This window comes from Nansenia antarctica (genome assembly GCF_963989245.1).
Source record: "Nansenia antarctica genome assembly, chromosome: 6".
NCBI lineage: Eukaryota > Metazoa > Chordata > Actinopteri > Argentiniformes > Microstomatidae > Nansenia > Nansenia antarctica.
In genome coordinates, this window is record NC_137676.1 from 5,552,146 (window position 1) to 5,565,470 (window position 13,325).

Genomic DNA, 13,325 nt, shown 5'->3' on the forward strand with positions numbered 1-13,325 from the left:
TCTTAGACACAGTACTTCCAGAAGCACTCAGAGTTGCCTCCTCTCTTCCTGAACAGCTTCCTGATTCCCAGGAAGCGGTTGAAAGGCGTGAGGTGACTCCCTTGGACCTTCTCCAACAAAACCTGAAAAACCAGAAGCAGGTCACTGCTGTTGTAGTTGCAACATTCAGTCAGACTCTCAGTCGAGAGATGAGATTCTGGGTTCCAAGATTACGGCTGTTCGGGTCAACTTTCCAGTGGACTTTCCAGTCGAGCAGACTACTACAACTATAAGTTGCACTCAGGAGCGCTATAGGAGATGTTTTCTGCCTGCCGCAATTTTTTTATTTAACCTTTATTTATACAGGTAAAAACACATTGAGCCCCAAGGGCTCATTTTCAAGTGTGACCTGTTCACAGGCATACAACATATGCATCCACCACAAACAAATACAATACTAAACTAAAACTACATAGTCTAAAACTAAAACTAGTCTAAAACAGTCTAAGATAGTCTAAAACTAAACTAAAACTACAAAACCTAAAACTAGACAGCTAAAGAGCTAGGGACAGGGAGGTGTCAGCAATGGGCAAAAGGGAGGGTCAACTCAATTGCAAGAACAAATCATAGACTCGCACTGTATGTCTCTCAGCAAGAGCAACAGCAATAACACTATACAACTCCTCCTCCGGCTGGGTCAATCTGGGTGATCAGAGTCAGGCTGGAGGATGTTAAATCTTACCTAGTATATAAGGTCCCAAATGTCAATCGGTCTATCTCTATCTTTTTTTGTGTGTGTCTATTTTATTTTAGCCCATTATTCAATTGTCACTTAATTTCGTTTTTGTTGTTTCGTGGTCTGAGCTGCAGCAATGCCTGAATTTCCCCTCAGGGATCTATCTATCTATCTGAACTAACACTCCCAAAACAAATGACTAGAACAGCTGGTGTTCCTTGAGTCATTAAAGAGCCAATGTTCCTCACCTCTCTTTTCATCTGTCTGGGCAGAAGTCCAGTTGTTCTGAGGCCTGAGAGAGAGAGAGAGAGAGAGAGAGAGAGAGAGAGAGAGAGAGAGAGAGAGAGAGAGAGAGAGAGAGAGAGAGAGAGAGAGAAAAGGCGAAGAAGGAGAAGAAGAAAGAGAAGATGGTGGTTTGAAGATCGACACACAACAGTGCACGATGCACCAACCCGTTGATGTGGTGTTCATTATTGTTGTGCTGTCTGTCTGTCTGTCAGTGTGTCTCACCGTCTCTGTTGAGCTCTCCAGACAGGACAGAGGAGTACCTGAGGCCCGGGTACGTCTGCTCGGACAGTGACAGCTCGTCTGGACTACCCACTCCGACGTCCTCCAGAGACACTGGCACAGTAACACATGGTCAGTACCACACGGTCAGTACCACACGGTCAGTACCGCACAGTCAGTACCACACGGTCAGTACCACACGGTCAGTACCACACAGTCAGTACCACACGGTCAGTACCACACAGTCAGTACCACACGGTCAGTACCACACAGTCAGTACCACACAGTCAGTACCACACAGTCAGTACCACACGGTCAGTACCACACGGTCAGTACCACGCGGTCAGTACCTCATAGTCAGTACCACACGGTCAGTACCACGCGGTCAGTACCTCATAGTCAGTACCACACGGTCAGTACCACGCGGTCAGTACCACACGGTCAGTACCACACAGTCAGTACACGTCGGTCAACAGGCAAGTCAATCCGCCCAGTAAACAAAGAGTCCAAAAGACGTCCTCAGGGAAGCCAGAATGTGGGTTCAGATAACGTCTTTCTAGGACGTCCAGATGACGTCTTTCTAGGACATCCAGATGACGTCTTTAGGACGTCTTATGGACGATTCTGTACCCACATTCTCATCTGAACCCACATTCTGGCTTCCCTGAGGACGTCTTTTGGACTATTTGTTTACTGGGAGGGGAGGCTGCTTATGGTAATGCATGGATTACAATAAGACCCGTCCTCCGATTTCTACCTCCACCAGCCTCCCCTGGTCTTTGAGCTGACGACACCAGGTGGTGTCTTACAGCACGTCTCCTCCAGGAAGATAAATTAGTCAGGTGATGGAATCCCCTAGAGAAGGCCTCGTTATAGAACTGTGTAACACAAGACTGTCTCTGGAGGTAGCGGTGTGCGTTAGCATATGCTAGTAAGGTTGTCTAACTAATGTTATTGTGATTAAATACTGTAAGAGAATTAAACCCGTCATCTGGGTCATAATATCATATTTATATCCCCATAACATATAAGCAAGTATGTCTGCCTTTGTTTGTTTGTTTTTAAGAAATGTAATACTGTTTTGACCCTGGTGTGAAGAGAGATGTGAGGCTGGCAGAAATTGGAGGACAAGTTCAGGGTGTCAAGCCTGTGTGTTTATTCCATGCATTACAATGAGCTTGTCGTCCGATTTCTGCCACCACCAGCCTCCACCAATGTAATAGTAGTAGTATTAGTATTACTGTAGTATTACTGTAGCCAATACACAGTCAACAGACAGTCAACAGACAGACAGTCAACAGACAGACAGTCAACATAACAGACAGTCAACCTAACAGACAGTCAACACAACAGACAGTCAACACAACAGACAGTCAACATGACAGTCAGTCAACATAACAGACAGTCAACAGACAGTCAACATAACAGACAGTCGGGATGTCCCGTATTTTGGGCTGGATGAACATAACAGTCAACAGACAGTCAACAGACAGACAGTCAACAGACAGACAGTCAACAGACAGTCAACAGACAGACAGTCAACATAACAGACAGTCAACATAACAGACAGTCAACCTAACAGACAGTCAACCTAACAGACAGTCAACATAACAGACAGTCAACATAACAGACAGTCAACACAACAGACAGTCAACATAACAGACAGTCAACATAACAGACAGTCAACACAACAGACAGTCAACATAACAGACAGTCAACAGACAGTCAACATAACAGTCAGTCAACATAACAGACAGTCAACATAACAGACAGTCAACAGACAGTCAACATAACAGTCATTCAACATAACAGACAGTCAACAGATAGTCAACAGACAGACAGTCAACATAACAGACAGTCAACATAACAGACAGTCAACATAACAGACAGTCAACATAACAGACAGTCAACACAACAGACAGTCAACAGACAGTCAACATAACAGTCATTCAACATAACAGACAGTCAACAGACAGACAGTCAACATAACAGACAGTCAACATAACAGACAGTCAACATAACAGACAGTCAACATAACAGTCAGTCAACATAACAGACAGTCAACAGACAGTCAACATAACAGACAGTCAACATAACAGACAGTCAACAGACAGTCAACATAACAGACAGTCAACAGACAGTCAACAGATAGTCAACATAACAGACAGTCAACACAACCTAACAGACAGTCAACATAAGAGACAGTCAACATAACAGACAGTCAACATAACAGACAGTCAACATAACAGTCAGTCAACATAACAGACAGTCAACAGACAGTCAACATAACAGACAGTCAACATAACAGACAGTCAACAGACAGTCAACATAACAGACAGTCAACAGACAGTCAACAGATAGTCAACATAACAGACAGTCAACACAACCTAACAGACAGTCAACATAAGAGACAGTCAACACAACAGACAGTCAACATAACAGACAGTCAACATAACAGACAGTCAACATAACAGACAGTCAACATAACAGACAGTCAACATAACAGACAGTCAACATAACAGATAGTCAACATAACAGACAGTCAACATAACAGTCAGTCAACATAACAGACAGTCAACATAACAGACAGTCAACATAACAGACAGTCAACACAACAGACAGTCAACACAACAGACAGTCAACATAACAGACAGTCAACATAACAGATAGTCAACATAACAGACAGTCAACATAACAGACAGTCAACAGACAGTCAACATAACAGACAGTCAACAGACAGTCAACATAACAGACAGTCAACAGACAGTCAACAGATAGTCAACATAACAGACAGTCAACACAACCTAACAGACAGTCAACATAAGAGACAGTCAACACAACAGACAGTCAACATAACAGACAGTCAACATAACAGACAGTCAACATAACAGACAGTCAACATAACAGACAGTCAACATAACAGACAGTCAACATAACAGTCAGTCAACATAACAGACAGTCAACATAACAGACAGTCAACATAACAGACAGTCAACATAACAGACAGTCAACACAACAGACAGTCAACATAACAGACAGTCAACATAACAGATAGTCAACATAACAGACAGTCAACATAACAGACAGTCAACATAACAGACAGTCAACACAACAGACAGTCAACATAACAGACAGTCAACATAACAGACAGTCAACATAACAGACAGTCAACACAACAGACAGTCAACATAACAGACAGTCAACATAACAGACAGTCAACATAACAGACAGTCAACACAACAGACAGTCAACATAACAGACAGTCAACATAACAGACAGTCAACATAACAGACAGTCAACATAACAGACAGTCAACAGACAGTCAACATAACAGCACATGCATGGTCAGGCTCTTCCAGGTGATGATCAAGGACAACTCTTACACTTGTGTTTGTCTTGAAGGTCTGATAGCAAGTATACCACAACTGAAGGTCACTAATTACAACCTGCTTGTTTGTTAATGCTGATGAGTAACACTTAATCAAAATAGAGACTTTAATCAGAGACAGAGACCTTAATTATCATTTTAAAATAATTTAAAGTTAAAACATTTATACAAAATAATAATAGAGAGAGATAATAAATTATAAATAATTGTATTAAATAATAATAATAATAATAATAAATAATATATATATATAGATAGAGAGAGAGAGAAAGAGAGAGAGAGAGAATTATTCTTTCTTCTAGCATTGTGACTGCCAATGGCCCCTGGCCCCGGCATAGATTTCTTTTTCTTACGATGACTGATGGATAGATGATTCACTAAGACACACTTGTATTTGTTTTTTTGCATTTGACAAATGTATTTGTTGTAAGTTGCATCGGATAAAAAGGCATCTGCTAAATGTAAAAAATGTAAATGTAAAATGTAATCAAGGCTGATGTTGTGGCCAGACTACACTGCCTAATGATTATTGTAACCTCATTATGCCACGAACCACAGGCTGTCCCAGCAGTAGCACCAGCCTGTGGAGGCGACTACTACAACCCTCATTCACACTCCAGAGTAGGGCTGCCAACTGCCAACCGCCAACTTGTCCTGTATTAGCCCTTCAATGTCCCTTATTTTGGGCTGGATGAACATACAGTCAACAGACAGTCAACATAACAGACAGTCAACAGACGGACAGTCAACAGACAGTCAACATAACAGACAGTCAACAGACAGTCAACATAACAGACAGTCAACAGACAGTCAACATAACAAACAGTCAATATAACAGACAGTCAACATAACAGACAGTCAACATAACAGTCAGTCAACATAACAGACAGTCAACATAACAGACAGTCAACATAACAGACAGTCAATATAACAGACAGTCAACATAACAGACAGTCAACATAACAGACAGTCAACATAACAGACAGTCAACATAACAGACAGTCAACATAACAAACAGTCAACATAACAGACAGTCAACACAACAGTCAGTCAACATAACAGACAGTCAACATAACAGACAGTCAACATAACAGACAGTCAACATAACAGACAGTCAACACAACAGACAGTCAACATAACAGACAGTCAACATAACAGACAGTCAACACAACAGACAGTCAACATAACAGTCAGTCAACATAACAGACAGTCAACAGACAGACAGTCAACAGACCGACAGTCAGTCAACATAACAGACAGTCAACAGACAGTCAACATAACAGTCATTCAACATAACAGACAGTCAACAGATAGTCAACAGACAGACAGTCAACATAACAGACAGTCAACATAACAGACAGTCAACACAACAGACAGTCAATATAACAGACAGTCAACATAACAAACAGTCAACATAACAGACAGTCAACACAACAGTCAGTCAACATAACAGACAGTCAACATAACAGACAGTCAACATAACAGACAGTCAACATAACAGACAGTCAACACAACAGACAGTCAACATAACAGACAGTCAACATAACAGACAGTCAACACAACAGACAGTCAACATAACAGTCAGTCAACATAACAGACAGTCAACAGACAGACAGTCAACAGACCGACAGTCAGTCAACATAACAGACAGTCAACATAACAGTCATTCAACATAACAGACAGTCAACATAACAGACAGTCAACATAACAGACAGTCAACATAACAGACAGTCAACATAACAGACAGTCAACATAACAGACAGTCAACAGACAGTCAACATAACAGACAGTCAACATAAAAGACAGTCAACATAACAGACAGTCAACAGACAGTCAACAGACAGTCAACAGACAGCACATGCATGCGCAGGCTCTTCCAGGTGATGATCAATGACAACTCTTACAATTGTGTTTGTCTTGAAGGTCTGATAGCAAGTATACCACAACTGAAGGTCACTAATTACAACCTGCTTGTTTGTTAATGCTGATGAGTAACACTTAATCAAAATAGAGACTTTAATCAGAGACAGAGACCTGAATTATAATTTAAAAATAATATAAAAAATAAATAAATAATACAAAATAATAATAGAGAGAGATAATAAATTATAAATAATTGTATTAAATAATAATAATAATACTAAATAATAATATATATAGAGATAGAGAGAGAGAGAAAGAGAGAGAGAGAGAGAATTATTCTTTCTTCTAGCATTGTGACTGCCAATGGCCCCTGGCCCGGGCATAGATTTTTTTTTCTTACGATGACTGATGGATAGATGATTCACTAAGACACACTTGTATTTGTTTTTTTGCATTTGACAAATTGTATTTGTTGTAAGTTGCATCGGATAAAAAGGCGTCTGCTAAATGTAAAAAATGTAAATGTAAAATGTAATCAAGGCTGATGTTGTGGCCAGACTACACTGCCTAATGATTATTGTAACCTCATTATGCCACGAACCACAGGCTGTCCCAGCAGTAGCACCAGCCTGTGGAGGCGACTACTACAACCCTCATTCACACTCCAGAGTAGGGCTGCCAACTGCCAACCGCCAACTTGTCCTGTATTAGCCCTTCAATGTCCCTTATTTTGGGCTGGATGAACATACAGTCAACAGACAGTCAACAGACAGTCAACAGTCAGTCAACATAACAGACAGTCAACATAACAGTCAGTCAACATAACAGACAGTCAACATAACAGACAGTCAACCTAACAGACAGTCAACATAACAGACAGTCAACATAACAGTCAGTCAACATAACAGACAGTCAACATAACAGACAGTCAACAGACAGACAGTCAACATAACAAACAGTCAATATAACAGACAGTCAACAGACAGTCAACATAACAGACAGTCAACATAACAGTCAGTCAACATAACAAACAGTCAACATAACAGACAGTCAACATAACATACAGTCAACATAACAGTCAGTCAACATAACAAACAGTCAACATAACATACAGTCAACATAACATACAATCAACATAACAGTCAGTCAACATAACATACAGTCAACATAACAGTCAGTCAACATAACAAACAGTCAACATAACATACAGTCAACATAACATACAATCAACATAACAGACAGTCAACATAACATACAGTCAACATAACAGTCAGTCAACATAACAAACAGTCAACATAACATACAGTCAACATAACATACAATCAACATAACAGTCAGTCAACATAACAGACAGTCAACATAACAGTCAGTCAACATAACAGACAGTCAACAGACAGTCAATATAACAGACAGTCAACAGATAGTCAACATAACAGACAGTCAACATAACAGACAGTCAACAGACAGTCAACATAACAGACAGTCAACATAACAGACAGTCAACAGACAGTCAACATAACAGACATTCAACATAACAGACAGTCAACATAACAGTCAGTCAACATAACAGACAGTCAACAGACAGTCAATATAACAGACAGTCAACAGACAGTCAACAGATAGTCAACATAACAGACAGTCAACATAACAGACAGTCAACATAACAGACAGTCAACATAACAGACAGTCAACATAACAGACATTCAACATAACAGACAGTCAACATAACAGTCAGTCAACATAACAGACAGTCAACATAACAGACAGTCAACATAACAGACAATTAACATAACAGACAGTCAACATAACAGACAGTCAACACAACAGACAGTCAACATAACAGACAGTCAACAGACAGCACATGAATGCTCAGGCTCTTCCAGGTGATGATCAAGGACAACTCTTACAATTGTGTTTGTCTTGAAGGTCTGATAGCAAGTATACCACAACTGAAGGTCACTAATTACAACCTGCTTGTTTGTTAATGCTGATGAGTAACACTTAATCAAAATAGAGACTTTAATCAGAGGCAGAGACCTTAATTATAATTTTAAAATAATTTAAAATTAAAACATTTATACAAAATAATAATAGAGAGAGATAATAAATTATAAATAATTTAATTAAATAATAATAATAATAATAATAATAATATATATATATACAGTATATATATATATATATATAGAGAGAGAGAGAGAGAGAGAGAGAGAGAGAGAGAGAGAGAGAGAGAGAGAGAGAGAGAGAGAGAGAGAGAGAGAGAGAGAGACAGAGAGAAAGAGAGAGAGAGAGAATTATTCTTTCTTCTAGCATTGTGACTGCCAATGGCCCCTGGCCCGGGCATTGATTTCTTTTTCATACGATGACTGATGGATAGATGATTCACTAAGACACACTTGTATTTGTTTTTTTGCATTTGACAAAATGTATTTGTTGTAAGTTGCATCGGATAAAAAGGTGTCTGCTAAATGTAAAAAATGTAAATGTAAAATGTAATCAAGGCTGATGTTGTGGCCAGACTACACTGCCTAATGATTATTGTAACCTCATTATGCCACGAACCACAGGCTGTCCCAGCAGTAGCACCAGCCTGTGGAGGCGACTACTACAACCCTCATTCACACTCCAGAGTAGCGCTGCCAACTGCCAACTTGTCCTGTATTAGCCCTTCAATGTCCCTTATTTTGGGCTGGATGAACATACAGTCAACAGACAGTCAACATAACAGACAGTCAACATAACAGACAGTCAACACAACACACAGTCAACAGACAGTCAACATAACAGACAGTCAACAGACAGACAGTCAACAGACAGTCAACAGACAGACAGTCAACAGACAGTCAACAGACAGTCAACAGACAGACAGTCAACCTAACAGACAGTCAACCTAACAGACAGTCAACATAACAGACAGTCAACATAACAGACAGTCAACATAACAGACAGTCAACAGACAGACAGTCAACAGACAGTCAACAGACAGACAGTCAACCTAACAGACAGTCAACATAACAGACAGTCAACAGACAGTCAACAGACAGACAGTCAACAGACAGTCAACAGACAGACAGTCAACAGACAGCCAGTCAACATAACAGACAGTCAACAGACAGTCAACATAACAGACAGTCAACATAACAGACCGTCAACACAACAGACAGTCAACATAACAGTCAGTCAACATAACAGTCAGTCAACATAACAGACAGCCGGGATGTCCCGTATTTTGGACTGGATGAACAGACAGTCAACATAACAGTCAACATAACAGACAGTCAACATAACAGTCAGTCAACACAACAGACAGTCAACACAACAGACAGTCAACATAACAGTCAGTCAACATAACAGACAGTCAACCTCCCTTGTCCCGTATATCCATCCAATCACAGGCCCCCTCATGCGTACGTATAGCGTCAATGCGCCAATTCCTGCAACCCCCCCCCTGCCCCGTGCAGTGGCACGCCATCTTTTTTCGTCCTGTATTTGGTAGTGGAAAAAGTTGGCTACCCCAACCACAGAACCGAGCTGAGCTGAGCTGTACTGGACTGGCCTGGTTCAGTCATCAGCCGTAGCCGCTGAGACAGTGCTGGAAAGGACAACGTGAAAGGAAGACATCGCGGCCAGAACCCGTTTGGATTGGGTCGGGCCTGTAGTGCAGGTAGCCTAGCGATCGAAAGGTCCCTGGTTTGATCCCCCGCCACAGGAGCTAGATGTGAGCTGGTGAGGGTTGTTGGCATCATATCTAAGGTGCCTACCGCTGCCGTTGTGCCCTTGAGCAAGGCACTTAATACCTTAACCTCTAATTGCTCCAGGGGTGCTGACTATGGCTGACCCTGTGTCCAGACCCTGTGCCCCCCCCCACACACACACACACCACAGCCTGACCACAGCCCGAAAAAAAAAAGCTGGTAAACAATAGTTTAAGTGAGCCTGAGCACATTGTAATGACGGAATGTTGTGTTCAAAAATACAAAAAATACATTTGTTGTGTCAACTACTTCTAGTGTGTTGGCGTGTTAGTCTCTCTCTACTCACCTGGTCCTGGGTAGGACATCTCTGCTGAGTCTGTGAGGGGGTGGGCCAGCAGGGTCCCGGAGGCGGCCAGCAGGAAGGTCCATGACAGGAGCGGGTTACACATCGTCTTCACAGAGGGGGGGTGCTGGTGGCTGCTTGGCTCGGTCTCACCGGCGGGGTCTTGTGGTGGTGGACTGGCTGGCTGGCTGAGGGGGTCCTGCTGTGGTCTGGAGATGGAAGTATGCTCCCCTGCTCTTCCCTGGTGGGTTTATATACCTCTTGGTTGTGCCCCCCCATCCCCCACAACCTACCACCCACCCCCACCCCAGCCCGACCCTCACTGCCCCCCCTAACCCCCCACAACAGGACTACATAGTACCATCTCCCAACAACACACACCTCAAGTCTATGATAAATCAACAGGAAGTCACACAGATGAGTTACGGGCCCAGTAAATCCAGACAAGTGCCCCTGGTCTATGCGTCAGGGGCAAAGCCGTGTTTTTACCAGCCCTGCGGTTTGATTGACTATTTTTTACTGACACCGTAAAATCGGATTTGTCCAGGTGCTGTGTTCAAAAAACTCCTGGCCACCCCACCCACCCACCCCCCTAACCCCCGCCTCTGAGAGGGTAGCAGGTGGAGAGACTGGGCCGAGAAATAAGCTGTTTATTCTATGAATTCATTAACCGACGCTATGACGACGACAACTTCGCCAAACGAACACGTCCCCATGGAACGAGACGAACCTGGCGGCTTCATTAAATTAGCATTTAGTTAAACGCCGCCTTAGCTATCCAACTGAACGCAGGATAAGGGGGTTGCTCATGACTCAAGTGTGATTTAAACTGATTGAAAGATGCATTGGAAAGGTCAGCTGAAGGTCACTGACCATATTTGGTCATCCATGCCACAGCAGAATGGAAGCGTTGTTCACTACTGGTCACATGACAAGTCACAAAGGTTATAACATACATGTGTTATGTTGTGTTACATGTTAATCTGGGAGTTGTCGTGTTTTTTTTCTTTCTCTCAAGGGTCTACAGTATGTGGACTAACTTATCTGTCCATAGCACTGATGCTAACATAAAAAAAAGTATTCAAAGGTGTACTGTAGTGTTAAAGTAGGACCATCTACAGTGGCACATTCGTAGCAGAGTTGCTGCTCTTTTATTCCAATTGCTCATGTGGCAATATTCTAATGGAAATTTGATGTACGACAAAACACATTTGCATAGAGGTTATGGAGATTATGTCTACAAAGGTTGTTCCTTTTACAGCGGGAACAGGCCCTCTGGGCCACTTGGCATTTGGAGTCGGTTTGAGCCAGTACAGAATTGGCTATGGGTCATTGAATCCGTGTGATTGATGTCCACACTGTTCACAATGGCCTTGTTGTGGCAAGATGTTATATTTGCTCTTTCACTTTTCCTTCAGTCCTGCAATAAACTCTGCCTTTTTATGTGTGCATGCATACAGGCCTGGCCGAAGCAGGGCAGGGGTAGCCATTGGCTAGCTCTGACTGGAGGGACAGGTGGGGGGGGGGTGGCTAATTAGGAAGTAACACTCTGCACCGCCGGTGTACGTCACAGACCTTCATCTGTATATTTATTAGCGCTCTGACGCCACTGTGTTCCTGCCTCCGGTATGATAATGTGGGGTTATGGAAGCGTCAGTGACATTTACTTTATCGTCGCAAGGCCAGACAATCTGGGAGAGGTTGTTGTATATCATTGAAAAGCCATTAGAATTTATAGGAAGCATTAGTCAAGGACCATATTTTTTTATAGTCGTTTAAAAAAAGTATATTCAAGTTGAACCAGAAGTCTATTTAAGTTGAGTGGTTTGTGTCAGGGTCCAGGGCTGGGGCAGTTATCTTCACCCCCAGGACCTGCAGGGTCCACAGCCTTAATCAGACAGTTTAAAAAGGGTTTTTGATTTGATTTGATTTGATTTGTTGTTTTTTGAAGCAGTCTGAAAACACTTTGATAACCTGAAAGCATGAAAGAATGAACACAGATCAAGCCAGGAGGCGAGTGGTGTGAGTGAAAGCAACAGACTGCTACAACCACGTTGCACTAAGGACCACTATGGGAGATATTTTCTGCTTGCCGCAATAATACTGTATAACTCCTCCTCCCTGCTGGCTCGATCTGGGTGATCAGAGTCAGGCTGGGGGATGTTAAACCTACCTACTGTATATAAGGTCTGAATTATCCATTGGTCTATCTTTATTTTGTATTTCTATCTATTGTATTTAGCCTAATATTCAATTGTCACTTTTTTGTTGTTGTTGTTGTTGTTTCGTGGTCTGAGTTTCTATAACGCCTGAATCTACCTACCTATCTATCTATCTATCTATCTATCTACCTACCTATCTATCTATCTATCTATCTATCTGTCTGTCTATCTATCTATCTATCCATCTATCTATCTATCTATCTATCTATCTATCTATCTATCTATCTATCTATCTATCTATCTATCTATCTATCTATCTATCTAAGAAAGGACAGGCACAGAAAATGATGTCAAGTGTTTTACAACCCCAAGCTGTTCTTTATAGTTTCTGTCTGTCAGTCTTGGTCTAAAAGGTAACGTTTGTTTTGGTTTTGTTTGTTAGGGTTAGGGTTAGTCAATACTTCATTGGATGGGGGGGTGGTGAGGTCACGGTGGCCTATTGTCCCATGCACATCTTTGCTTTCTTTGCTAGTAGGCCTACAATAGCTGTACGTTCTCAAATATCTCCTCAAACACAAGTTATGTTGCTTTTGTGACTTAAGTTATGACCTCCTCCCTACTCAGGTCCCATCACGTGTCTCCTCCATCTCGT

The 13,325-nt window shown here is 41.9% G+C and overlaps 1 protein-coding gene across 1 annotated transcript; it reads right to left on the reverse strand.

Moving 5' to 3' along the window:
* Window positions 1-2: 2 nt before the first annotated feature.
* LOC308159717 (urotensin-2-like) lies at window positions 3-10,617 on the reverse strand (the record flags this gene model as incomplete). The annotated part of the gene is made up of 3 exons (XM_080533532.1): window positions 3-196; window positions 1,226-1,336; window positions 10,515-10,617. 3 exons carry the CDS (start codon window positions 10,615-10,617, stop codon window positions 3-5), a joined length of 408 nt encoding a protein of 135 aa, XP_080389658.1.
* Window positions 10,618-13,325: the final 2,708 nt, after the last annotated feature.